This window comes from Agelaius tricolor, unplaced genomic scaffold (assembly GCF_023055355.1).
Source record: "Agelaius tricolor isolate 1412-34295 unplaced genomic scaffold, bAgeTri1.0.p SCAF_4, whole genome shotgun sequence".
Taxonomy (NCBI): Eukaryota; Metazoa; Chordata; class Aves; order Passeriformes; family Icteridae; genus Agelaius; species Agelaius tricolor.
Window position 1 is genome coordinate 43,117,909 of NW_027269264.1, and position 27,371 is coordinate 43,145,279.

At 37.8% G+C, this 27,371-nt stretch overlaps 1 protein-coding gene across 1 annotated transcript; it reads left to right on the forward strand.

The window, feature by feature from the left end:
* On the forward strand, positions 1–26,248 carry EMB (embigin). The gene is made up of 10 exons (XM_071425442.1): positions 1–289; positions 5,116–5,199; positions 8,177–8,251; positions 10,334–10,493; positions 11,683–11,771; positions 15,175–15,299; positions 16,219–16,495; positions 17,179–17,212; positions 18,912–18,979; positions 21,597–26,248. The coding sequence occupies exons 1-9, from the start codon at positions 190–192 to the stop codon at positions 18,946–18,948; spliced, it is 981 nt and encodes a 326-aa protein (XP_071281543.1). The 5' UTR covers positions 1–189; the 3' UTR covers positions 18,949–18,979; positions 21,597–26,248.
* Positions 26,249–27,371: the final 1,123 nt, after the last annotated feature.

Here is a 27,371-nt window from a genome sequence, read left to right on the forward strand (position 1 = left end):
TTTTTTTTTTTGGCCTGTTTTTTTTGTCCCAGTGAATTTGGAGCAGCTTTGTTTTGCATTTGACCCCCGTCATTGCTGCAGTAGCCGGCTCTCCTACAGAGCCGCTCTGGCCTGCTTGAGGCTTCCACAGGTGGTGTAGCCCGCGGGGTGCGGCTCCGGGCCGAGCCAGGGGAGCGCGGCGGGGGCACCATGCCTGCCACCTTCTCCGGGCGCTGCCTGGTGCGCCTGCTGCTGCTGCGCCTGCTGCTGCTGCTGCTCTGCACCAGCCTCTCAGGCGGGAACCCTGCAGGTAAATGTAAACTCTCCCCGGGCCGGGTCCCCTCCGCCCTCCGTGTCGGGAGGGCCGGAGCACCGCCTGGGAGCAAAGGTCCTCCTTGCTCCGCAGCATCCCCCCGGCTCTCAGGGGACGTAGCGCTGCCTCGGCACGGCAGCTGCCTCTCGGCCTTGCCTGTGGGAGCGGCTGAGGCGTTTCTTTTTCTTAGCGACCCCGACCCTTCCTGGTGCGCCTGTCTCCCTCAGGAGATGGGGGTTCTTTCTCCTGGGACAGCGGGGATCGCGCTCGCTGTCCCCCAGCACCGAAGCGGTGGGCGGCCGCAGATGGGCAGAGCCGTATCGGTGATCAGCCGTCCCGTAGCCTCAGCACCCTCTCCCTCAGTTACAGAAAGGTTTATTGGCTCACAGGTGCAGGATTGGGAAGGTGTGGTGTTGTGTCTTGTTTCTGTCGCGTTCTTACTGAGTAAAGCGTTTAAATGAAAAAAAAACCGCTAAACAACCAACCCACCCCCAGACAGATCGATACATTCCATTACTAAGGTGTTAGTGTGCCTCGTGGATTATGAGGGGTTCTCCTTGGGGTTTGTTCTTGTGTTTTAAATACAGCATTTAAAATCCATGAAGGAAGAGGAGCTTGAGCTTTCTGGGCCCCGTTCCTACTCGAGAGGCTTTCAGCAGTTCAGGAGCAGGCCAGTTCTTTCTCAGGAAATACGATCTTATGCCTAAAACTAGTGGATTTCTGTCATTTTTTTCTTATGTTTGAGGCATTGCAGATTAGTAGAAAATGATTATAGCCGTAATTACCAGATTGCTGGTGTTTGCTGTCCAGGGTGAGATTCTTGGAGTAGGGCTTGGCATGGCCAAGAGTTCTGTCCTGTGTATGTGAGCATATACATACTTGTATGTCAACATCTATGCTGTGACCTGAATTCATTGTGGTTTAGCTGCATTTTCAGTGTGTGAAATACAAGCAGTTACGTTTTTTCCTGCCTCTGGTGCACTTCCTAGTACCGAGAAGACCAGTAGTGCTCCCTAGGTGATGTTACCTTTTCTAAAATTTCTAGTAGTTTCACATAACATGAAAGGAAACACACTTTGTACTTCTCAAGTCTTGTTTTAAATGAGTATTTAAGTATGTACATAGACAAAATCTACTTTGTAGTTCTTAAGTGTTCTTTAAAATACATGTGTATGTACACACAGAACTTGACATCATTTCTAGCAGTTTACTTAATTGAGGAGTTTTTTGAGTGTAAATGGTCTGATATTTGTAGGAATGTGTGAGTTAGCATGTTTTGCCATAAGATAGTTAGTTTTGATAGCTGTTGATGCCCAAACCCATACCTAATGGTGGTTGAAGCAGTTCTAAGTTTATGTAAAGCCATTGGTGAAATGAAATGATAGCCTCTCACGGGAAGAAACCAAATAAACAAGTGAATCAAACAGCAAAACCTTCTTTGTGTTTCCAAAAACTGCGCAAATCTACCGTCTTCCTAAAGTGGGGAGTATTGTGATTTAGAGCAGACTTCAGAAATGAGCCACTAGCTTTAGGACTTCTCATCTGTATCGGGTGAAGGTGTTGTTTTCCAGACTTCTATTAAATGTTTTTACAGCTGTATGAACTAGATAGGGAGGCATCATACTCTGACTTCTTTGATGATTTAAGTGAAAAAATGGTAGTTTACTCTTTGGTTATTAACTAAATGTGTATAAAGCTAGTTGAGCACAGGAGCTCTCTACACAGCTGCAGCAAAGGGAAGTTCATGATGCATGAAGGAAGAAGAACTTAAAATTGTTTTCCAGTGAAGTCCAGAAATTGTGTTTGTTTTGGAGATGTGAGGGTGCTTCATCCAAAAGAAATGCTTACAGTAAAAGTAAGCAGAGGGAGCACTTGCACAGACAGACTGAGTTGCGGAAAGGTGAATTGCATGGTCTGCAAGCTGGTCAGGCAGATGCCCCGAAAGCCCTATTAGATTTTTATTTTGAGATAATATGTTGAAGATGATCTTTATTTTGTTATTCTTATCTTAGTCATGTAGCTGTTTAGTTACTTGTTTTGGAAAAATCTAAACTATTGCTTTTATTTTGCATTGATTTAAGGGTATTTTCTAACCAAGTGTCAGAACACTTGTTCAGAGCTTGCTGCATTGTGTGGGTTACGTTTGTGGTTGTTTTAGTGTAGTTGCAGCAAGTGCTGTCAGATTGATTTAGGACAAACAGTCCCACTACTCACTTTAATCTCTCAGTTCCTGCTCCTGAAGAATTCAAGGAGCTATGAGTATAGAACACACCTCATTCCTTACGGACTTTGCTTCCAAGTTGGGTTTTTCTGGTTTGGCCTGAGGGAGCAGCTTTTATCAGGGTATTTGGGAGGCCTTAATGTTGATTCTATGATGTGTCTGGGTCATGAGGAGGGTTCTGGTGGATGGTTTTGGATGCTACTGAATGCATGTGATCTTAAAAAGTATATTATTGATATTAAATTAAACCGTAAAATAAAGATGTTAAATTAAACCAAATTGTATTTCAGTCATTTCTTACTCAGCTACTTTTCTGGCTGGAAGAGAGCAAGTAGATTAAGCCTGAAATTACTCTGGCCATAGTAAGCATGGTACATCAGTACTTTTTTGCCCCAAAATACCAACTGCCATATGAAGCAGAAGTAGTGTACAAAACTAAATTCATTATATCATACTCTTTCCTATTCCTTGCTGCATGAAAATCAAGGAAAAGAGACCTCTACAAGCTACCACACTATTGGTTAAATCTAGTGCAGAACTACTATAGGTTAAGGCATGCAGCCATGATTCAGTAGTTTGAGAAGTTACTCCACGGGACTTGCTTACATCATTGCCTGGCTGGATGACACTAAAGGTGCAGTGTTGGCCCATGCTGATCTTCAGTGCTATTCAGTAAGTATATATGAGAGGAAGAGAGTGGGGCAATGTTAACTCTGTTCTGTGTAGTTTGATGTGTGGACAGGTAAGGTGAAAAGATACATAAGCAGGGGTGACAAAAATAACACTACTTGACTTCTTTCACTTTCTACATCAATTAAGGAAGAAAGCCAAGATGAGAACCCTGTTAGTATGCAAACCACATTGCAGGTTATCTGCCTTCATTGCAGAGAGATAACAGAGCTGCTGTACGGCTTGGCACTGGCACCTTCTAAATTTATCATCTTCAGGGATTTTAATTAATGTGGAGGTGATCCATGACTTAGAACGTCTCAAGATGCTGCAGATAAAAAAATTCATGGAGATCTTTCTTCAGTTGTACTATGAATATCAGAAAAATAATAGCTGTCTCTGCTCAGTACCTCTGTCAGGCAAAGAATAAGACTCAGTCTTTTTAGCATCTGGCTCATAAGCCAGCACATCATCAGAACAGACCTTTAAAGTTCTTCTCTTAACTGAAGGGCTGGGAAGGAGAATCTGGTTGTGGGACCAGTGGACTGATAAAAAAGTGGGTTGCTGTTAAGAACCACTAATGTTTAATTCTTATAATATCTTTTGACTACTGTGTTTTACTCGTAGTCCAAAGTGGTTGACGTATGAAGTATGGGCAGATTGAGACAGCAAATGGTGTAAACCAGCCATGGCTGTGATGGAATAACTGTGTGCTGGAGGTGCCAGTGGAGAATCTATGGGTTGGTCTATGCCTGTTGGTGCTGAAATGGGGTAGGAGTGTTAGTAATGTTCATTTGTAGGAAATGGCACAGTGCTGACTTCACCTTCTGCAGAAGGCATGTGGTTCTCAAGTTTGAATGCACTTAAAATGTGAGGCAGCTTTTCACTGTTCACTTAAGAGTTCACTTAAGACTGGAGCCTTGCCTTCCAATTCAGAATGTTCTGTGATCTGTGCGTGTTTGTTGCTATCTTGGATATCCAGAAGAGTTAATGATTCCAATTCCATCCCCCTGCCAAAGGCTTTAATTACAAATGCAAGATACATGTCTTTTCCTTGTGTGGCTGAATCACTGTTTCTGAGTGCTATGGCACTAAAGTATGTCTTGGAATACCTTTGTCAGTGAAGATAGTACAAAATAAATACTAGCTCTCTCACCCAAAGGTGGGAATAAAGGAATGAGGACATGCTTCCATTCTTCTAAAACATCTAGATATCTTGATTTTCTTAAAAGAGTGACATGACTACTAACCAAGTAGTCCTTTGCCTTTTGCGTTGCTGTTCTTTTTCCAGTCAAGAACACAAAGCAGACTAGAGTCTTAAATGGTTCTTGTAAAAACTGTATTATAGGAGTAGGATCAGATTTGCAGTGGTACTGAGGAAAATTGGAAATAATTGTTAGTATGGGATGCTGAAATTACTGTTTGATACAGATGTCTTTTTTCTTGTTTACTGTGGTGCTAGTGGAACCAAAGGAGGTATGTTCATTGCTTGTTCATCACACTAGATTTCTAAAGTTGTAATGAAGTCTGTACTCTATTGGAAAATCTGCTAATCTATATTAAAAGTAATTGACCAATGTCAGTGGCATAAGTGGTGTTTTAAGCCTATGAACAAAAAGGATGTGAGTACAGCTTAAAAAGTTGCTGGAACATTCTGAGGAGTGGCTTTGCCAGCTGGTAAGCTAACTGCAAGAAAATAGCTCTATACAGCAATTAGAGATCAAATAAATATTGCCTCAGTTCTTTAATCTTCTCTTGCCTAAAGTGAGCTAACAAAAAACAATTCTTGTGAATTTTTTCATGTGTATGATCAGAACTTGGGGGAAAAAAGGCTGAGGTGAGGACATTCTGTTGGGATTATTTTCCTGAAGTAGCTTTTTCTAACTCAAAGTTTCTTTAAACTTTTTCTGATGTTTTGTTTTGTTTCTTTTAGATCCAGCTATGACAACACAAGATTCCAATCAGACTCAGGTGAATTCTGTGACTAAGATGTCCGTGACTGGACATGAATCATCTGGTAATTGTCTTATTTCAGTACACTTAAAATTATAGTCCTTTTTCCTGTTGATACTTGTTTGTCATACAGAGTCAAAATTTTCACACTTAAGTCTCTTGAAATAAGATTGTGACTTTTTGGAAGAAGCAGAAGTAGATACAGCACAGGTCTTCTAAAGCCACCGCAAGAGCTTGAGTGTCGTAAGTATCTCCAGAACTGGAAAAAGCTATGCAACTACCAGTTTTGTGACCTGTTCCCCTTAGGAATATATGCCTTAAGAGCAGGCAATGACCCTGGAGGTCAGGCAGTGCCCAGCTCGTGCCACTGCAGGGAGGTTGTGTTATAGCCTTAAGTTTTTAATATGGGAGCTCCTTATGCCTGTGTATTAGTGAAAGGTATAAAAAATACCCTTGCATCACTGTGCCTGCTAGCTTCGTCTTTCTTAATTATGGCTGTGTCAAAACTGTCTGTTGTCCCTTATACATTAATTGTATTTTTAACAGGCAGCTGAGAATAAGTTCCAGGCAGGACAGGAAACCAATGATTATTGGTTCTACTTCTTTCTCCATAAAGATCAGAGAATCAGAATTTCAGCACTGTCCCAAAGCTCATGTTGATTAGTGCAAGTCAAACATGAGCTAAATTATATTTCTATGTGAACTCAATCAATTTCTGGCAAGTTATTTCACCTACAGGTTGGGTTTATTTATGAAATAATGGTATTTATCTGGTGTTCATCTTCTGAGGTTTTTAGCACAATGTGAGAACTAGGAGTGCAACAGCTAATAGATTCAATAACTCTCTATGTACATAAGCACACATATACATACATAAAATATAGAAAATGTTTCATATTGTATGACCTCATCTGAATATTTTCATTTGATATGTGAATTGAGGAGGAAAGTCATTGTGAAAATCCTGTTTGTTGCAAGACACTTTAAAGGCTGTCTAGTTTTTTTCTGGCTGGATCTACCATATGAACTAGCACTGGTGACTTCTGAATGTATCATTGTGAGGGATTTCTGTGAAAATGATGTGTGTACTGGACTGACATAAACTGATCTGTGACAACCCTGGCAAACTGTCTGAGTGTTTCTGCACATAGGCAGGCTAAGATCTGCCAGAACTTTTCAGCCTTGATGTTATTTCCTGGGTAAACACTTGGACTAGTTTACTTCTCCATGGGGCAGAGATCAAGGCTTGTTTTGTTCATGTCTAGAGCCAGCAGGACTATTGTCTACTGCTAAAGACAGCTTTGATTTCTCTGCTTAAAAGGCCATTTTGTACTATCAGTTAAGATTGACAACAACCTACTGTTAACAACACCAAATGAAATAGCCTGAAGTTCTGTTCTTCCATACAAAACACCTTAATATACAGGTTTATTTTTACTTAAACTGATGGAAGCTTGAGGGAAAGTATGAAAATGCAGGTGGAACGAGCCAGGAGAAGGGTGATTGCCAGTGGCACAGAATTCCTTGTGCTGTGAACTTGAGAGGAAGTTTTCTGAAACTGGCCAACAACTTGAAAAGGCAGGTGTACCTCTGCTTATACCTTTAGATGCAAATCACTAGCAGGGGCCTCCTTCAGCACAGCCAGATCCTCTCAGCTGTAGCTCAGAGGCATGCATTTAAGATCTTTACCTGAGAGTTCAGTATTTTATGCAAGGGAAGAAAAGGATTCATTCTGATGAGAAGTAGGCTTTTAGAGATGCTTTTTCAACTTTATAGTGGTCAATTTTGCCACCCAATGCATCTCTCAGTGGGAAGGCTAAAAGTGTAGCCCAGTTCCTCTATCTTCTCAATTGTGATTAGGAATCTTTTCAATCCATGAACAGCAGATGTAATCAAGCCCCTTTCCTTCTATGAAAACCAGAATAATTTTCTCTTACAATGCTGTGTGACTAGGCAGAATCAGTCTCTAACTACTGTTCATATATTTCTGCAATGCATTAGGAAATATTTGACAACAAAAATACTTTCCAAGCATGTAAAAGCATGTGTGGCATAAAGCATTTAATGTATCTTTGGGGTGGTTGTGAAATCTATTTCTTTCTTTTCATCACCTTATTTAAAAGAAGATTATTGTAGCTGGGCTACAATAGAGCTGCAGCTTATTAATTTGCTTTCTTTCTGTGTTCTTGAAATGCATGAGAGCAAGTGATGGGAACAGACTGTGCTTAGAGTTGCTTTATCAAGCTTTGTAGATCTTTATAAAAGATCTCATACTCTCTGAAGGGTGTGTGATCCACAGCCTCATCAAAAAGGAAGTTTGGTGACCGTACACCTTGTATATGTAGGTTTTCCTAACAAAAGGAGAAGAATATCATTAGGTCAGCCATATGATGGTTAATATTGGTATTCTTTCTTTATAGAAGGGCATTGCCTTCTATATGAGAAGTTTTGAGAAGCAGTGACAGTCTTTGACCATTTTGTAGTTGACCACAAGGTGTTCTTGCCTCTGAATTCATTAATTAGCACTTAGATTAGATGGTCTACCTCTAACTTCCTGTCTGTGTTGTTAGATTGTAGAAGCTTTGGGAATGGCAGCATTCTGTTGTTCTGGGCTTTTTTTGTTGAGTGAGTTGTGTTGGTTGGTTGGCTTGGGTTTTTAAAATTTTTCTAAAGCTTATTACTTTTTCAAGAACTGTTCAAACATTGATGTAGTCCTGTATGTAAGCTATAGGTGACTTTTTGAGTCAAGCTTTTGAGTATAACAGCGATGACATTTTAGATACTGACATTCACAACTGCAACATTATAATAAAGCTAGAAACCTTTATCTAACAGCATAATTGCTATAACAGCAACCCCACAGCCCTGGCTGCTAAGACAGGTTTATAAAGGGATGGCCACAGTAGTCAGCACTTGACAAGGTCTGTTTTCTCCTTTCAAGGTTGTTATAACTAATGATTACCAAACCATATTGTGTGCTTGTGTCATTATTTATTTAGGATAACTTAACTTTGTTTCCACCCAAATCTTGTTACGTCCAGATGCTGTCACGCAAGAGCTCAAACCAGGAAACAAGCTGAGCAGTGATCTCTCAGAGTATGTGATAGTCCTACCTGGTGAGTGTGTTACTTTTTGTCTTCCAATTCTTTTCTACTGAATGTGAGTACGCACAAACTTTCACATGAGTTGTAGAAGCATCTAGAATGGCAAGTTCTTGATAAAGTGAAAATGTTCACAGTGAGCATGTAATGGGCCCAGTGAAAGGTAAGTACATTTATGTTACTATTAATTTCTCTGTTCTGGTAATAACTATTTTGCAGTGGAGAATTAGATTCCTACTTTTATTAAAACTAAAACTAATTCATAACTCTTCCACCAAATCAATTGAAACAATAGGTTTTTTGCACTAGTGAATCCACTTGGAGAGACCACGTAAACTAGAGTACTTGCTGAACAGCAGGTGGTACCTTAGCAACGTTGCCGGAGTTGAAGTGTGAAGAACAGCAAAAGTAAACCTGTTCCTAAAGTACATATGAAGTTCCCAGTTGGCAAACAATAGTCTAGAATTAATTTCTTGGATAGCTGAAGAAACTGTTCTAACTGAAGTATCTCTGGGAGATTTGCAAAGTACTAGTGTGATATTTTAAGGATGTAATTTTGCAGCATTTATGCTGTATTTTCTTCTAGCAGGAAACTTAAAGTACTATCTGTTACCTGTTCTTGTATCTGCACTCTTAGTACAGGGATGCCCCAGGCATCAGTCTTGCTATTAGTTGATCTTTAACTCATCTGTTTCTATGTTTCGTTCATTCACATTTTAAAATTATTTCATAAGGGACAGATAGTGTTTTCAGCTTGTGTAACTAGGCTGACTGTGAAACCTCTGCTGCTGTGGAACCAATTCCAGTTGTAAAATTACAATCATAAACAACCTCAACAAGCTGAGTTATGCTTGGCTCATATTTATTCAGCCTAATTGCCCTAATAAATGAGTTTCAGTGATTGATGTTGCTCTGCAATGGAAGACTGAGGTGTTGCACTTCTAAGTTTATCTCCAGTTCAACAGATTTGAATTATTTTGGCTGGGACTTGCAGTTCTGAATATGCTGTTCTTTAGGTTGTACATGTCTCTGCCAGACCTATTAAGGTTCACTCACTCTGGATCTCGTGCTATCATTCCAGTGAGACTTTGCTGCTGCATATGTATGACTTTCTTTACTAGGTCAGTGAGCTGTACCTTAAAACTTCATTTTCTCCTGGAAGGAATGTGAGCTGTGCAATGCACCTATAGTTTTTTGACCACTGAACACTACAGGGTATGTCTAGAATTGAAGTGAGGCATGCATACGTTTTCTTGGAGTATTTAGATGACAAACCACACTTCTATCCAGAAGGCATGAATGAAAAGGCCAGTTATGAAAAAGAAAGGCAGTACTAATGGGTAAAACATCCAAAGTGTTCTCTTATAGGAGGCTGTTTCTATGGATCAGAGAAATATTTGCTGTTGATAGTTTATTTTATGCTTATGAACCTATACTCATAAAAAGCAAAAAACTGACAGATTTTTCTATTGTACTGTAATATTTTCCTACTGTGATTCCACTCGCTTGCCAGGAAGGCAAAGGTGGCCCTAAATGGGTTTGAAGAGGATTTGATGTCAGCTTGGGTAACTATAGGCATGAAAGGCCTGATCCAACTGCATTAAGGTTGCAGATTTTATCAATAGCTTCCCCAGCAATAGGATATACCTGTGATCTCACAGTATCATAAAAATCTGCAACTGGCTAAGATCCAAATTGTTACAGATACTTATGTCTTACTCTTCTTGACATTAATATAATTTTTTATATATATATTGAATACTTAATATTTTTGGTTTGGATTAAATAATGTAAAAGCTTAAGTCTATCTTGCTCTCAGTGAAATGAGTACTTATGCTTCTATATTAGAGCCCTCTAGGAAGTTTACCTACAAATTTGGAGTGTGTTATTTTGTAAAGGGATATGTATTTTAACTCAGTTATTAGTTATAAAAATTGCTGTGAAACTCTGATTTTGCAGGGGCTTTTTTGCCCTGGAGAGTATAAAGAGCACCTGTGTCCACCTCTAATCCTGCATATGTAAATGCAGTCTCTAAAGTTCCTTTACCTAGAATGAGGAAATGTATTTTTTCAGTAATTGTTTTTAAACTTCTTATAGGTACATCTGAAAAAAATATCTCTTTGGCCAGTCCAACTCAAGTTGATCTTACATGCAAATTAGAGGAGAATTCCAATTTGAAAAATCCTGAAGTGACATGGAAAAAGGGAAGTGAAACAATCAGTCACACCAGTAAAACTCCGAACAGCTGGACCATCCAGTAAGTACTGTTCTTTACATTGTGATTTGCAGATTCTAATGAGTTACCATCTTACCTACAGTGCCCAATACTAGTAACATGTGTATTAGGAAAGGGAAAAATGCAGAGGTCAATCAAAAATGCAGAGAATGATCTCCTGTCAGAAAGGAGAAGGACTGCAGGCACCTCAAGCCTGGAAGATGAGCTCCTATTTTTCTTCTAGTGCACATAATTTGTTTTTAAAAAAGAACATAGAATAATGAAGCAGTTCCTTAAAGTCTAGTAAGTCTGTTCAGTAAGTGAAATAATCAGTCTGAGATCAAAGTATTTTAGCAATTTCTCTTTCCTCTCCCTCATTTTCCACATGCTCTTTTCCCACGTCATTGCTACTTTGCAAGAGTCTACATTGCATCAGTGGTCATTTTCTTTCCTTCATAGGTAACAAGAGGTAGAAGTGAGATTTCCAGTAAAGATATTTTTAAGGTTTCCTTAAGTCGTTCACACCTCTACAGAAACTCAGAAATATAGAAGCCTTTCTATAATCAATACAATTTATTGTTCTTTAGAATTAGTCCAATTACACGTTTTAACTGACTGGTCTCCATTTGATTTCTGTATAGCTTTAAGAGCAGTAATACTTAAATAAAATTTCTTTTAATCTATTATTGTCTATTAGTTATCTATTATAATCTATTATCTATCTTCATCTATTGTTATCTATTTATTCTTTTTCTGTAGAAAATATGATAATATAACTGTCACTTTCTTAATAGTCCATATACACAGACACATAAATCTTTTTCAAAGCGACAGTAAAATGTATAGTTTGCCAGTGGAGAAGATGCTAGACTTCATTAGATGAAAGCTCTTTAAACCTATTTATTTAGTGTTGAAGAGATTGCTTAAATGGTTTGTTCTTCCTGAAGCCCACATAGACATGGGTTCACCATGTGAACTAAGAAGCATATCCTAACTCAGTAATTTGTAGATAATGCTGCTTAAAGGTGTCCTTCTGTCAGCATGAAGGGTGAAAATGTTGTTTATGATCCAAAGTGTGCTTGTGCTCTTATATTCTCTTAAAAACATCGTGGTACTATCTTCTCTGCTCCATTACTAATTCTTACTGTTTTCTCTGGAATGCTAATTAGCAGTCACTTGCAGTGCAACAAAAATTTGTGTGTTTTTTTGGTTTTTTTTTGTTGTTGTTAAGAGTGACCATCTCAGGGAGCAGCGAGCTGGGAAGTTACACCTGTTTTCTGAAGGCTGAAAAAGAAATCAGTGCTACCTTTCATTTGCATGGTAATTTAATTGATTTGTGTTTATTTAACATTTTTGTTCAGCTGACTACTGCAAAGCTGTATTAATATTCTTTCTGGACAGTATGGAAATTGCAACATAATTTGATAAGTAATGGCTAATACATTGAGGCTAAGTGAGAATAACTATTGAAGTAATTTCTCTAGCATGGATTGAAGAATTTTGAGCCAAAAACTAAAAGCCTTTAAAAAAATTCTAATAACCAAAAGAGCATACAAGTCTATTTTTTACCCTTCTTGACTAACTGGTTTCCCCTTCCCTCTCCAGATGTGAATGCACTTCACTTTCTGGGGCATGAGATTACAGGATGGTGTCTCAGATAAATTTCTTCAAAAAGAGCCAATAATTTGAAATTTGAGTCTGAGGTTAGGTGTTAAAAGTGAAGCAGTGATTGGTAAAATGGAGGCAGGATTTTTAAAATTTTATTTGTATTTCTGAAACACTACATTATTGCTTTAGGGCTTTTATTCTGTAATACTATAAGAATAGTACTTAGATGAACAATAAGTGTACTTCGTTGAGCAGTATGAGTGCCCTTCTTTCTGTTTTTTTTTTTTCTCCAATAATGTTACCCTGGAACTAGTAGGTGAAATTCAGATGCATGAAGATATGTGGAAATGATAATACAAGCTGCTGAACTTATGAATATCTCTAATGGGAGTTAATACTTTCTCTATTCCTACCATCCATATTTTGCAAAGAGCAAGGCAAGCATCTGTAAAGGTGGATATAGAGACATTTTCCATAAACAGGCTCTGAGAAAACCTAACTATTTAAATCATTACCTAACCTTAGCTAAATTAAGCAGTGGATCTCCCTAATTATGAAGCTGCAAGCTGCCTTTGTTCAGTGGGATATCCAGTAATAGGACTTGAGGAAACTCACGTGGGTTCAAATATCAGACATTGATACCTGCTTTCAGACCTTCAGCCAGGAGAGACTATATTGCAGTGCTGAATAAGGACAAGGTTGTAGTTTATTCAGGCCTTTTAATCTCTAAAAAATAATTATGTGTTTTTCTTGTCAGCATGTGGGTAAGGTTTAGTCAAATAGCTAACCAAGTCAATGTAGATGGAAAAAAGTCAAAGGAGAATTTTTTACAGAAAATTTTTTTTAAAGTACACGATAGCTATTACAGTAAGGGCAGCAATGACTCAATCGGAAAGTCATCTTTTCCAGAACAGTGCATAGGACTGGTTGATTTATTATAAGAAGACGAGAGAATTGCTGCCTGATGGTTGAATGCTGCCACTTCTGATGCCATAAAACGTACTGGCCTAATGCTTTCAAGATCAAGGCAAGAGTGAAGGAAATGGGAAAGAGAAGTCCTTGAATCTTCCAGTCAATAATGCAGGGAGAACAATTTTCAAACTGAAAGATGAGTAATGTGTTGGTATAGACTCAGTGGCTTAAGTCATCACTGCTGTAACTAACTGCAATATCTTTTCCACAAGGCAGTCAGGGATTTGCATGTGTTACCTCTCCTTCCCCCCCGATTCCTGGCCTGGCATAACCCCTCAGATTTTGAGGAGTTTTTTTACTCAGGTTTGCAGAAAACAATGAGATATTTACAGAAAGTTCAAGTTAATGAACACAGAGGATATTAATGGGTATTACAAAATATTGTGAAGTACTGCTAGCATCTAAAGGGTAGAATAGATTAAATTATTTGCCATTTGTTGATCCTTAAAGCAGCACTTGAGGTATGGGCACCATGAAATAGCTCTGTTTTTTAACACTGTGTGGATATCTGACTTGTGTACGTGCTGGTGCTGACACCTGTATGTTTGTTTCTTCAAAAGTTGGCTTTGTGTGTGCAGCAGAAGTATTTTGTCATGAAATTTGGTGTGTAAACCACTTGCAAAAATACCTGTCACAAGCCTTGCATGCATTCAGGGATTAGCTGTTACAGAGCCAGATCCCAGAATTTGAAATGTATAGTCATATCCTTAATCATGGCTAATGTGGTCACATATGTTGCTGGAATGCTTACAGCTGACCTTGGTCACTCACCAGTGTGGCTAAATCTCTTTGACTGCCACGTAAGGTTGTTGTGCTGGCTATACAGGGGTTTTTTTATCCCGACCTTCTACTCTAAATTGGAAGGGAGATTGCAGCAGTAATTAGTGAGGTCATCCCTTTTAATGGCAGCAGAGAAGATACACTGCCAGTACTCTTTAAAATTAGAGTGTTTAATGATTGAAATATACACATTGAGAGAACTTCACTAGTCAAGAGTCTTGATGTATGATGCAGCAAATTCTGAGACTGAAAACAGTGTTCTTATTAACAAATTGGTTTCATAGCTATTTCTGTATAGGAAACATAAGTTTGAATACACATGAGAAGCAGACTTCTTTGGGAAAAAATAATTTGTGTTCACCAGTCAAGAAGGGGTGAGGACGAGAAAAATCTTAGCTTGTATCAAATTGTTCATCATAACTGCCGAAAGCTAATACTTGGCCTATTTAGTCTAGTGTGATCCATAAATCTGAAGTATGTACTGGATCTGTACTTAAAAAGTACAGGAAAAGAAACTTGAAGTAAAATTTCAAATGAGTGGATCTGTGGAAGGCCTGTTGGTAAACGTCCTAATGAAGAGGGGAAGGAAGTGGAAATAGATACTTCAGTACAATGCATTTGCTAAGCTCTTAACAGTATCTGTAGGAAGTCTTAATATATTCAGTAGCCTTTCTGGGCACATGTTTTTGGAAGTTTGTGGGGCACAAGCAGTGACAATGGCTAGGACAAGTAGCTCTAAAGTTAGACTGATGTCTTGTTTCTTGTTGACTGTATTCTGTCCTCAGTAAGATTGGACCAAAAGTCCTTTTTATTGGCATGCACCCAAAAGTCATTGCTTCAGCTCAGAAAATATTTAACTACAAATCTCTATAAATCTGCATATTTTTCTCAGTTACAGAAACATTCTCTCTATGTACAACTTGTCAGATACCATTATGTAGTCTAATTGTGGCTGAAATAGACTTCTAGCAGTTTCTGCAGAAAGAGTGAAATTGCAGGAAAATTATACATTTGTTTCTAGTGTACTAGAACTGAAGCATGTTGCTTGCAGCTGCCAAGGAAGGGAAGGAGGAAATGGGCAAGAGTAGAAATCACAGTCTTATTTTTTTTTTCACTTGACGTTTGGTATTAATTGGCAACTTCACAAGATCACACAGCAACTGAAAACAGGATTCTACTTGTCTTCTGCATGGATGACATATCTGCCCAAAATAACTTCTCATGTCATAAATGATAGAATCATGAGGGCTTTAAGTAGAAAAAGTGAATGGAGTACTATAAATGAATACCTAAATATATTCTTTGTAATACTAATGAAAATCTGTATCTCTCACTTGGATTTTTTTTTTCTCCTTATTCTTAGTACCACCCATTGATGGAAGAGAAAAACCCATAATCACTTATATAGGAGATACAGGTGTAATGGTTTGTAAAACTGAGTATCATGCCAAGGGTTGGAGCTGGTATATGACCAATGGAACCGAGCTGGTAAGATCTCCCTCTGTTGGGCAAGCAAAACAAAAAAAAAATGTACAGCTACTTCATGCTTCACTGCAAGCTCTAAAAATTCCATTTCCATTAACTTTAGCAGAAATCTTTATGGAAAAGGAAAAAAAAAAATCTGTAATATTTGCAAGTATTCATTGTTACAGAGATGTGGTTTTTTGATCTGGTTTGTATGTTTCTTTTTGAAAAAGGCCCTGCCATACTCCCAAATAAGGTGAGTCTTGAGAGACTTGTTTTTACTGTATTTTTACTAGTTGTACTACTCAAATCTTGCTACTGGATCCAAAAATAATCTTACGGCAGGACATGTAAGATGTTGTAGGACCCTTTACTTCCTCCATGTACAAGTAATTCTATTTCTTCACCTTATGACCTATCTAGAAAGTACAGCTTCCTAAAACACTTTCTTTTAGCCTTCTTCTGAGGCCAGCACTGTCACCTGAGAGAAGGTGAAGAGATCTGTCTCCTTAATATGGCTGGAGACTAGCACTGACCTTTTTAAGAGTATCAGTATATTTCCTGGTGAAGGAGAGCTCTCTCTTCCTGAAAGTGCATGTTTTGTGCTGTGGTGAAACCCATGCATTAGATCTGGCAGCCAAGGATGCCTTTGTCATTGGAGAGTCAATAGAGCCAAAGGTGCCTTTTATCTCATCTTAAATAAACTAAAACAGGTCAGACAGTTTCCCCACTGAAACTTTGTATTTTCTTCCAGTGAGTTTAGAAGGAATTAAGGGTGTCCAGCTAAAATAAACTCTTCCCTTTAATGTGGGGTAATTGTGCTTCATTAATGCCTTTTGTTCCTAACTCATTGCATGTATCTATACAGAACTGAATGTTGATGATACTGTTTGATTAAGTACCTCCTCATTACATTATCAAGACTTGCAATGTATTTTTTTAGGTTCCTGTGGATAAGATTTTGCCTGCGGACAAGTATGAAATTCTGACCCCATCTGGCAGTACAAGCCGTTTGGAGATACACAGGCTCACTGCGGCAGATTCTGGCGTATATTGGTGTGAAGCTGCTTTTGAATTAGGGCCCAGTAAAGCAAGGTTTAAAGTTAAAGTTCTGTCCATCGCAGAACCTCTCAAACCCTTTATAGCAGTTGTGGCTGAAGTTGCTATTCTTGTAACTACCATTGGCCTCTACGAGGTGTATTCAAAAAAGAAGGCAAAAGGTAAGTTTTGGTGGGGGAGTTTTTGGTTGGTTGGTTTGGGTTTTTTAAATTAATTTCTAGCTTTCTGTTGAAATTACAGCCAAAGGTAGAAAAGTAAGACCTATAGTGCAGGATATATGAAGTTAAGTCATTTATTTTCACATCTGTATTGCTGAAAATGCTTTCATCTAAAACACTGCAATTAAAAGAGCTTTCACTAAGCAATACTTATCCATAACAGTTTTGATAGTCCTGGGGTTTTTTTTCCCTTACAATACAAGAGAATTTTGAGGCTGTAATTTTTGGGAGAATGCTTAGAAATGTAATCAATTCTTGGTAGCCTTGATAGAAGTTGCTTTAAAGACATTTAGTAAGAAGGAGAAATGCATCTGTCTAATAATACAGACATAAATGCATGTTACCTATATTTTGAAATACAGAAATGTATAAACCTATATATATAAAAGATGATTTGTTTTAAAATCAGACTAATAGAACCTTATCAGAATAAGCTTTTTCACTACCTTGGAGGTGATTCCCTTGAATAGATAATCAAGGTAATTTGAAATAAATATTTAAGAAAACTAACAAAATAAAAAAATAACATCTTGTTCTGATTAAACAGTTACTAAATGTACTAAACAAGAAGTTTTTTATTGTTTATTAAATGGATACTTCTATATAGTGCTTCTTTTGTTCTGCAGGAGGTGAAAAAGAGTTTGACCAAATTGAGCAACTGTAAGCAAAAAAGTTCCTATACTATGGTTCAATATTTATTCTTATGTGTATTTGTGTTGTACAAAATTATACGTTGTTGTTGATCCCATTGGCAAGGGGGGGTGGTGGTCAATGTGAAAGAACGATTTATTCTTTTCCTTAAGAATTCCTAATTCCAGAGTGAGCAGAACACTTATTTTCTACCTGGAAGTTGATTCTGAAATTACTTTTTTTTGGGTGGTGTTTTTTTGTTAGTTTGTTTTGTGTTGGTTTTGGATTTTTGTTGTTTCTTTTTGTGAGAGCACTATGTGTCCTCATTATAAGCTCATTCTAGAAGACTATAACTGCAAGGAAATAATTTCCAGGTGAAAGTGTATCAGAAGTGGCCCTGGTTTTGGTGGATTTTTTGGGGTTTTTTTGTTGTTGTTGTTTTGTTTTTTGTTTGGGCAGTTTTTTTCTTCCCCAAAGTAGTGTATTTGTCCATGTTAACATACATTTTTCTACTTTGCACGTGGTCAAAGCACTGATTCTCATATCTAAGCCTGTAGTTGCTGGCATCTTGGGAGCTGGCATGTTTGGCTGTTTTGGGGGCTAATTCCAACCTCTCAGGTGATTCACACTGTGGTGGGAGTTTGGGCTTCCTGGGCTGCGCTGCTGCAGGTGTAGGCACTTCTGCTGCAGTTCTGCAGTTCCAGGGTCTGTGCTCCCATGCTGGCTCCCCTGTCCTTAGGATTATGTATTTCTTGGGGCTTGCTTGCTTAAGTACGCTATACTTGTCTCTCTGCCTGTCCCCTGAAGCCTGGTTCCCTTATTAAACCTGTTTACCTCTTAAAAGAGGAAAGTTGCCCAACAGGTCATTTTAGATGTGTCCAGTCTACTCTAGTTTTTGTCATCTTGCTCCCTTTTCTCCATCTGTGTTTGTCTCCCCTTTTCTTCTGACCCTTTCATCTCTTTCCTGCTTTGATTTTTTTTTTTTTTTTCTGCAACAGTCTTTGTTTTTCTGTGTTGTATTCACTTTCTCATTCCTTTTTTAAGTGCTGAAAATATATTTTGGTTATTTTCCACTCATCTGAACAGACTTAAAGCTCTAATTAAATTACAATATAAAGTGGGAGTATGTCTTGGGAATATAGTGAATATAGTATTATATTATGCTGCTGAATGTTTGGGGATATGTCTTGAGTTGAAAATTGAAAAATTGTCTTTATTGCACAGCCTGCTTCTCATAAACATGCTGAAAATACTAGGATGGTAACACAGAATAGTTCACTAAAATAATGTTTTTTCAATGTGGGATGTAGTTCTCTACAGCTGCTTAATCTTTATTGTGTAATTCTTATATAAACACATATGAGGAAAATTTATTTAACTATGTACTTCCCTGACTCAAGAACTGAAAGCTATTTCAACTCTGGCTGTTTAGAAGATGGATTTGTGTACCAGAGAGTGGCTCCAAAGGAACACGTCTGGTCTGTTTTGTCAGGGGATGACTAATACAGCTGTATTTGGTTGATGAGGCTATAATTAAATGTCACATCCAGCAGTGTATTTAAGTGGGAGCCTAGTGAATCACAAACTTTTTTTTAGCAAGAGAACTTTTAATTCAAGTCTCTTTTGTGATGCACAGCATAATAGCTAGTTGCAGTTGTTCTAGAAGGAGACTGGGAATGATTGTGCTGTCTTACTGTTCACTTTTGGAATTCACCCTTTTTTCTTGTAGTAAATCAGAAGACAACGTAACTGAGAAAGGCAAGTAGTTCTGTGCAGAGAGGGAAGGTTCCTTTAAAGGTAAGTAAGAGATGAGAGACCAGAGTTTATTTTTCTCTTGAGCAGCCTAATTCTAGGACAAAGAAGTCCACTTTGCCATCCCAGTCCTTTTTTTTAATGCGGGAGCAGCATAGTAATTAAATCATTGCTTAGGTGAAGTAAGAAACAGTTGAATAAGAAATAAGTCCAAATCATTTTAACTCAATTGTGTTGTCATTGTCATTGTGATTTACTAGCTCTGTTAGCCCATGCAGTCTTTAAAATGGGATGCAGGTTAACCTGCTTGACCTGATCATGAATGCCAGCGTAGGTGCTGAAATGCGTAAGAGGTACTGCTGTATTCAAAATCCCACTTTTCCAGCTGTATTTTGGGTGTTGAGCGAGTTTATGAAGGAAGGGTCCTCTGTAATAGCGCGTGCCAAATATGAAAGTTCTGGAGAGATCTAGAGGAGTCTGGGAAGGAAGACTTGGCTTAATAGATAGTGATTGAAAGGACTAGTTGTAGAATAAGGAACCAGCCTGTGAGTTGTAGTACAACTACAAGCTGTAGTTGCAGAATAAGGAGCCAGCCTGTGAGTACATTGCATCACGCGCACTGGACAAACCCTCATTGCTGGCAGCAGGTGCAACCCCAGGACAGGATTGGCCATGAATGTGGCAGTAAATAAAACAGGGACAAGTACGACTAGAGTGCTCAAAAATCAAAGTTTAATAAAGGAAAAATAAAAGGCCTGCTAACAATAAATGCACAGCAAAAACATAAGCTGTACGCTGTAGGGAGCTACTTCAGAAGACCATAAAATGAGGCAAGCACAAATATAGAGGGCAGGGAACCAATGAATAAAGAGAAATGGAAACCATACCTTATATAGAACACAAGACTAACCAATCAGAAAGCAAGCTTCATAATATAACCTTATATGGAATAACTTAATCTGCATAATTGCTCCCATCATTCCTTTCTTCTCACCCTAACTTGGGGGGGATTCCCAGAGCCTATGATGTACTCTTCTAGGGCACGCCCTGGTAGGCTCACAGGCCTCCAATGTGTAGTGCTATGAAGCTATATAATGAATTTCCTGATTCTCTGCCCTCTTCACAGTCTGATCGTAGGCTGTTTCTACTTCCACCATCTGGAAGTGCTTGTCCGAGCAGTCTGTCAGTTGAGGACCAGTCCTACGCACACTTGTTTCTCTTCTGTATCTGGCACCTCAACCTCTGATCTGTAGAAGAGATGTGTGAATGACTTTGCATTCATGTGGCTGCTGGTTCATCCTTACCAGAAGCCATCTACCTGAGTAAAGATTGTTGCCCTACCAAAGAACAGAAGGAAACATGTCAGGTAGAGCTCACATAAAGAGAGTTACAGCTCAGAAAATTATCCAGAACAAATGATTTCCAAGATTATATGGTCTCTGTTCCTCTTAGGTTTAATCCCTGCTGGCAGTTTAACCCCATGCAGCCACTTGCCTTTACTCTCTGGTGGGATGGGGGAAGACTCAGATGAGTAAAAATGGATGAGCTTAGGGGCTGCGATACAGACATCTTGACAGAAGAAAACAAAAGCTGAACACAGAAACAAAAGAAAGAGTGAATGAATTCTTTCTCATGGGCAGGCAGGTGTTCATCTGTCTCCAGGAAAGAAGGGCTTCATCATGTTTGAGCATGTGTAATAGCTGCTTGGGTTAATCAGGAAAACTAGTGCTGTGGCTCAGAATGTCTGTCCCTTCCCCATTTCTCTCTCTTCCCCCAGCTTTACCTGCTGAGCATGATGCCCTATGGCATGGAGAATCTCTGTGGTCAGCTGGGGGCAGGTGCTCTGGCTGTGTCACTTCCCAACTCCTTGTATTCCCCAGCCTCCTTGCTGGTGAGGGAGAGGACAAGGCCTTGTGACGGTGTAAGCACCTAAGAGCAATACCTAAAACATAACTCTGCTATCAACGCTGTTTTCAACATAAATCCAAACCTAGCCCTATAGCATGTGCTGGGAAAAAAATTATTCCAGTCAAAACCAGCACACAAGAATTTCTCTTATGTTGGAATTTGAGGTTCTATTCTTACAAAGTTCTTTTGACACATAGCAGTCAGTCAATAAATAAGGGTTCTTCTCTGAGAATCACCTGCTTTGTCTTCATATACAGTGTCAAAAGTTTTAATGTCTTTAAATGATAAATTCCAGTTGCTCTCTATAACTCCTTGAAAATAGGTTGTAGCAAGGTGGGGATGACTCTGTTCATTCAAGTAACAAGTGGTGGTACAGAAGGAAATACAAAGTTGTATCAGGGGAGGTTTAGTTTGGTATTAGGAAAGCTTTATTCACTGACAGGGTGGTCAGGCACGGGAACAGGTTGCCCAGGGAAGTGATGGAATCCTCAACCATGCTCAGAAGGTGTGTGGATGTGGCACTTAGGTTTCTGGATTTCTGCTAGATATGGTGGTGCTGACTTAATGGTTGGACTTGATGTCGTAGAGGTCTTTTCTAACCTAAACAATTCTGCAGTGGTCCATTGGACCATTGCAAAAAAATGGATGTATTGATTAGAATTAAGTTTATTTTCAAACAATATGGGAAAATGCTAAGCAGCAAAATAACAGAATTTCTATTATAATGAAATGTGTTTATTCTTATTTATTGCAGGAGATTTAAGCCAATAGAAGTGGAAATCATCACAAAGCTACAGAAGATGTATGCAGCTACTTAAACATTCACTATATTTTGAAGTAAAATCCTCTACATTTGAGAAACAAGATATTTTTAAAATAGCTCTGAAATTACTCATTTTATACTGATGATAATATGATATATTGTATTTAGATGTTTTGCTGTAAAATTTTACTACTAGCAGGGCGTTTTTTATGTGATTAGGCTTGCTGTTGGTTTACGATTGATCTGTTTGATTTTTATCTCCCAAATTGGAGCTAGTATTGTATTCACTGAAAAAATGGTTAATATAGAGTGGGCATATTATCTGAATGTTATAAAAGTGGATATGTACAATCAAAAAAGTATTTCCACCAAAGAAAATGCCTTTTACTAGCTGATGAAGCAAATGTGATGCAGCTGTTTTTACCAAAGAAATGGTGAAAGGGGAATCTTTATCAGGACTTAAATGAAACATTGAGAGAGTTGCAATTTACTCTGAACAGTAAAATGTCTTCGTTCTAATTTATCTTAGCTTCATTCTTAGTTCTACTGTATTGTAGTCCTCAATAGGCTAAACATTTAGATACCATACAGCTCAGATATTTCAGACTTGATGAAAGAAATATTGGGGATACAGTACCTTCTCAGACTAAAACTGCAATAATTCCTTATGCTTGAAAAACTTACTGCACTCTCTGGGGCTGCAAAATCAGTTTGGTTATTATAATTTATATGGAGTGCTGAATTTTCAGGAATATACCTATATAAGCTATTGATCATACTCTGTCTCACTGTCTGTTGGTACTTCTGCTTCTTTCAGCAAGCTGTTGTTTCTTACATTCCTTGCAAAGCACAGAGTGGGTCTTGAGCAGATAAAATTTTCAGGATAATAGGATGAAGCAGCATGAATACATACCATTACTACTTTTACACAAAAAAAATAACACTGCTGTTAATGACTTACAGTATCACTTTAGAGGAGTGTGTTGCCATAATACTGTTTAGTTACATTATGCATTCAGCAATTGAAAATGTTTAGCTAATAAGAAGGCAGTTGGTTGCATCAGTTGTCTTTGCTTGAAATAATTAAAGCTTCAATTCTGAGAAGAAGTCTTCAGAAAAATATCATTTCTCCATAAAAATGTAAGGAAAAAGGCAGCACTTGCAGACTCCATAATAAAGTGAAAGAAGAAAAAAAAGAAAGAAGAAAAAGAAAGAAGAAAAAAAAATACACAGAACTTCTTTGTACTGGTCATTTTTCTTTGAACATAAAGGAAGGTAGAAAAAAATAGATAAACCAAATTTAATTTCCTTCAATGATTTTTTCCTATTTTACCATTCTTAGGGGTTTGAAAAATACCAGAAATCCTAGCACTGGCTGTTTTGTTGGAAATAGGAGATAAAATCCAGTCTGACATACACATTTTTGGTTTCATAATTTATTTTCCAGTTTCAAGAAGTACAAGTTAAGGTCCAAATACAACACAATGAGAATTATAAAAGTATTGGGTGATTGACTGTAAGGAGTGGACACTGATAAAGATTCCCCTTACTTAGATACTGTGTTTATTGTATTTTGCCTTGGAGTTTTTATTCACTATTAGAACCAGAATGTATCTACAGTTTTTTATATGAATTTCTCATTGATATAATTGATATTTTTATTGCAGCAAGTAAATGTGGGCAGTTTTAAAATGTTTACTTCTGGTAAACATTTGTAAATTTTTTTGCACATTTCAGAGTTTGTAGTAATTTGTTTCCTGTAGGCAGTTAAATAGTAAAAAAGATAGTCTTACTTTAGAGAGCTAAGAATTACATTCTGAATAAAGTAGTATTAGTATATTTTGCAATGGAATGAGGCTAGATACTGTCTGGAAAAAAAAAAACCTGCCAGTTAATCAAAAAATGTCAATCTTTCTGCCTTCATTTAGCATTCCTACCTGATCTTGCAGTTGGGCTGTAAAGTCTTGGCTAACATAGGCAAGTTATACAGAAAGATAATTTTTTGACATTAGCAGGGAAAACCTAGATTAAGCATGGATTTTAGAAGGAGCGCATCTTAGATCTTTTAGGACTATATAAGCTTGGTCAGACTGGCTGTTGAAACTATGGCTTTGCCTGGACCTGCCTCTAGCATGTTCTCCTTGCTTTTTCTAAGGAGTTTGGTGTTTATTTTTAGGTTGCTGAGTAGTTTTTCATCATAAGAGGTTTTACTCTATGCATGTTCTCTTAGGTTTAAATCCTTTTCGGCTGCCCTATGGAGGGAAAGAACAAATAATATTAAATGGTAAATATTAAGTAATTGGCATAATTAATGGTCAACTTCAATGGCATAACCTCTGCTTTCTTGCTCCAATTGCTCCAGAAGCTCTGGAAATCTTGAAATTTATCTTTTGAGAAGTATGTGTTGCGTATGTTCAAAACATTCCCACTGTAGTTCTTTATGATCTTAGCATTGAATGGAACAAAACTTCATAACTTTAAAAAACCTTAAAACACTAGGCAGTGATTTTTTTTTTTTTTACTTCATTCAAGCCAGGAGGTACCAAATAAGATCCAAAACAATTGTGAAAACTCTTTCAAACAGCAGTTGGAGCTAAGTGTAAGGATCCACAAAATTAGTTTTAATAACAAAACATAAAACATTAACAACAGGCTTACATTGGTAGACTGAATCTTAACTACAACTGTTAGGCAAATTTTGTCTTCCAAGATTAAAACCTTTTCTTGCAAGAGGAGATATTTTACTGGATTTTAGACCAGCAAAAACCTTACCAGTTTCAGAGTGGAAAAGGTTGAAATCTGCAAAAGAATCCTGAAGGCCTGTTTCCTAACACTTCAAGCTGCTACACTGCAAATTCTTCCTGCCCGTAAGTCCAAAGTAGACACAAATAGCTGTGAGACCAAATTCCTAGTGAAGATGGGGGTTCAAATAGAACTGCATTAATATTTCTTTGGTATGGAGACCTAAGCATTACCCTGCAGTTGTTCAGCAAAATTGATTAGCTGTGGTTCCTTCAACTCTCATCATCCTGGGGAATAGAGGGACAGCTCATCAGTACTGATGTTGCTACTAGAATCAGCATCTCTGTGCCTCTTACTCTTTGTCAGCCAGAAAAAGTTAGATTTATATTCTGCCTTTTAATTGTGCCTCAGAACCTTTGAATAGTTGACTGCTGAGCAATGAAAATTGAAAAGAAACTGATTGGCACGTTAAGGGCAGGGGAGGTTTTTGAGATGCATGGCATCCTAAGTGTTGAGCTACCCAGCACGTGTTGTCTGACCACAGTTAGCTGCATGATGATTCAGTTCTAGCTGGAAGCTACCCTGAAACAGGAAGGTGTGGATAGTGAGGAAGCAACCAGATGAGGACATTTGAGGGACTTGGGAAGGAACGGCATTTTGGTGGTGTGTAAGGTCCTGAGGGACAGACAGCAGAAGCTGAGATGACTTACAATTAGACATGTACAGGGAAGACTGAATGCAAATCTGTAGGAGAAAACACATTTTCAGTTGTACCACTCAGACTGTGTAGGAAGTTCTGTACAGCAGCTGAAAACAATCTGCCATTGCTGAATGCTTGGACAGATGAAAGCACAAAGCTAAATGAGATATAAGAGAACTAGAAGTTACATGCTTAGAAAATACTTCTCTGCTAGTTTAACATTTTTGTAGTCTTGTTTACTTCATTATGCTAGAATGTGCATAATTCTTTGTGAAAAAACAAACCACCAAGTTCCAGACTTAACAACTTCTAATGGAAGGTGTTGATTTGTCAAAATTTACTGTTGGCAATTGAGTTCACGTATCTAGTTGTATAATGTTCTGTCATACCCAAAATTCTGCCCAAAAACTTCCTTACAGAAACTTCATCTGCTTTGTTTTTGTGTTCAGCTTTATATTTAACCAAAGAGATTTTGTGGTTTTTTTATTACTTATGATATTTCTATCAACTAATTTGCTGAATTATTTTCGGATAGATACTAAAAATTAACAGTGCCTTGAAGGAAGATGTTTGTTTACCATGGTTAATTTTGTTTTTTTCTTTCACAATATATTTGTTTAAAGTTTCCTCTGAAACTTGACAGCAAAATCTGTTTGTCTAGTAAAAGACTACTTAGCCTAATGCTTTTTTCACACTTGCCTTATTTTACATTCTGATTTTATATTCTGTGCTCACAACTGTTCCCTTGTATTACTTAATGGTATATTATTATTACTTATTAGTAAGTATTCCATTACTTAAGCAAATGGAAATACCCTGTTTGTTTGATATATATCACATAATGAGGATGGTAGTTATGAATAGTATGAATTGATATGTGTACTTAGAAATAATTTCAATAAATGCAACCATAAAGTGATTGTGATCTGATGCCTGGTGTCATAGAGAAACAAAATCAAACTCCCTCTTTTGTAATTTTTTTTTTTAAATTTACTTACTTCTCCATACCCTCAGATCTTTCGACCTAGACTGCACATTGGCTTGATTACCCAACTGTCTTTACTTAGATCTGTAACCTTCTAGATGGAAATTCCCAAAGATAAAATCCAAGTAATTCCTTTTTAAATGCACACAGTGTATCTGGCCTAGATTCCTCCTAGATTGTAATTTGGACATACAGAATACATCTAGTGTTGCATCTAGTGTTTCACTGTTAATTGGAGGTGGTGCTAAAGGGTATCTTCCAGCAGAAAATAGCAGCCTAAATAGAATCTGGATTAAGCAGGGTGAGTATCACCCTGTATCAGTCCTATTTCTTTAATGAAGCACAATATATCAAAACACATTTACATGGTTTTTGTCTTCCCATGAAGATAAATCTCTGCACTCGGAAATTGAATTAAACTCTGTTTTTTTCCTTCCAGTTGTCAGTTGAAGGAAGACTTAAGGTCATTTCATAGGTTGTCACCTTTTATGATCTCCAAGGCATACTATGACATTTTGTTAAGTATATGCACTGTTTGTGCTGTGTTAAGTAACACATCCTTGCTCATTGCTGTCTTCACCAGAAAAGCTCAAGTGAGATAAATAAATGGCACAGCGGGATGTGTATATTTGGTCCCTCTTTTGGCAGCTGTTTTGAATGTTTGTGAGCTTGTTCCCCCCAGCAGAGGACAGTTACCAGGCAGGATGACCTGTGGAAGAGGAGGGAGTACCATTACCTGTATTTCTGCCACTTGGAGTTTGCTGTACAGAAGGACGAGTCTGTACAAAAATAGGAAATACTAAAGCTAACCCCTATGAATAAATGATCAAATCCTAAGCAGAGGTAGATACGCAGCCAAGAGCATTTGGTGGATAAGTTATTGCAATAGAGTAAAAGTGAATCTATGTGTTTGAAGTAACAAATACTTCTTTATTTTCTTTCTTAAAAATCTACTATTTAAAAAGCATCATGTAGAAAATGGCGAATAATAGCAGAGGGAGATGAAATTTGGAGTCCTTCCAAAAGAGGAGAATAAGGGAATTTATATCCTTTGCTGTTAAGGGTCATGATTCTTCTAAATGCATGACTACTTCCAAAAATCATAAAGGAAAACATGTAGAACAGTATTGTTTAAAAATGCCAAACAACTTGACAGCTCAAACACATACTCTGGGTTGGAAAGAAAATATCTCCCCAGTGCAAGTAAAATAGCAATAGCCTTTCCATATTCCAGAACAACTGCTGTTTACTGACTTTAATTCTGTTTCTGTGGATAAAGAGCTGGTAATCATGTCTGACTTTTTTAAATACATTAACCTCTGCATTACTTAAAGTCCCT

Excerpts from the sequence above, each read along its gene's own strand:
- EMB (XM_071425442.1), top strand. The coding sequence starts at position 190 with ATGCCTGCCACCTTCTCCGGGCGCTGCCTGGTGCGCCTGCTGCTGCTG. Across the intron at positions 10,494-11,682 it reads CCGAACAGCTGGACCATCCA|AGTGACCATCTCAGGGAGCA; the intron begins GTAAGTACTGTT and ends GTTGTTGTTAAG. Across the intron at positions 11,772-15,174 it reads TGCTACCTTTCATTTGCATG|TACCACCCATTGATGGAAGA; the intron begins GTAATTTAATTG and ends CCTTATTCTTAG.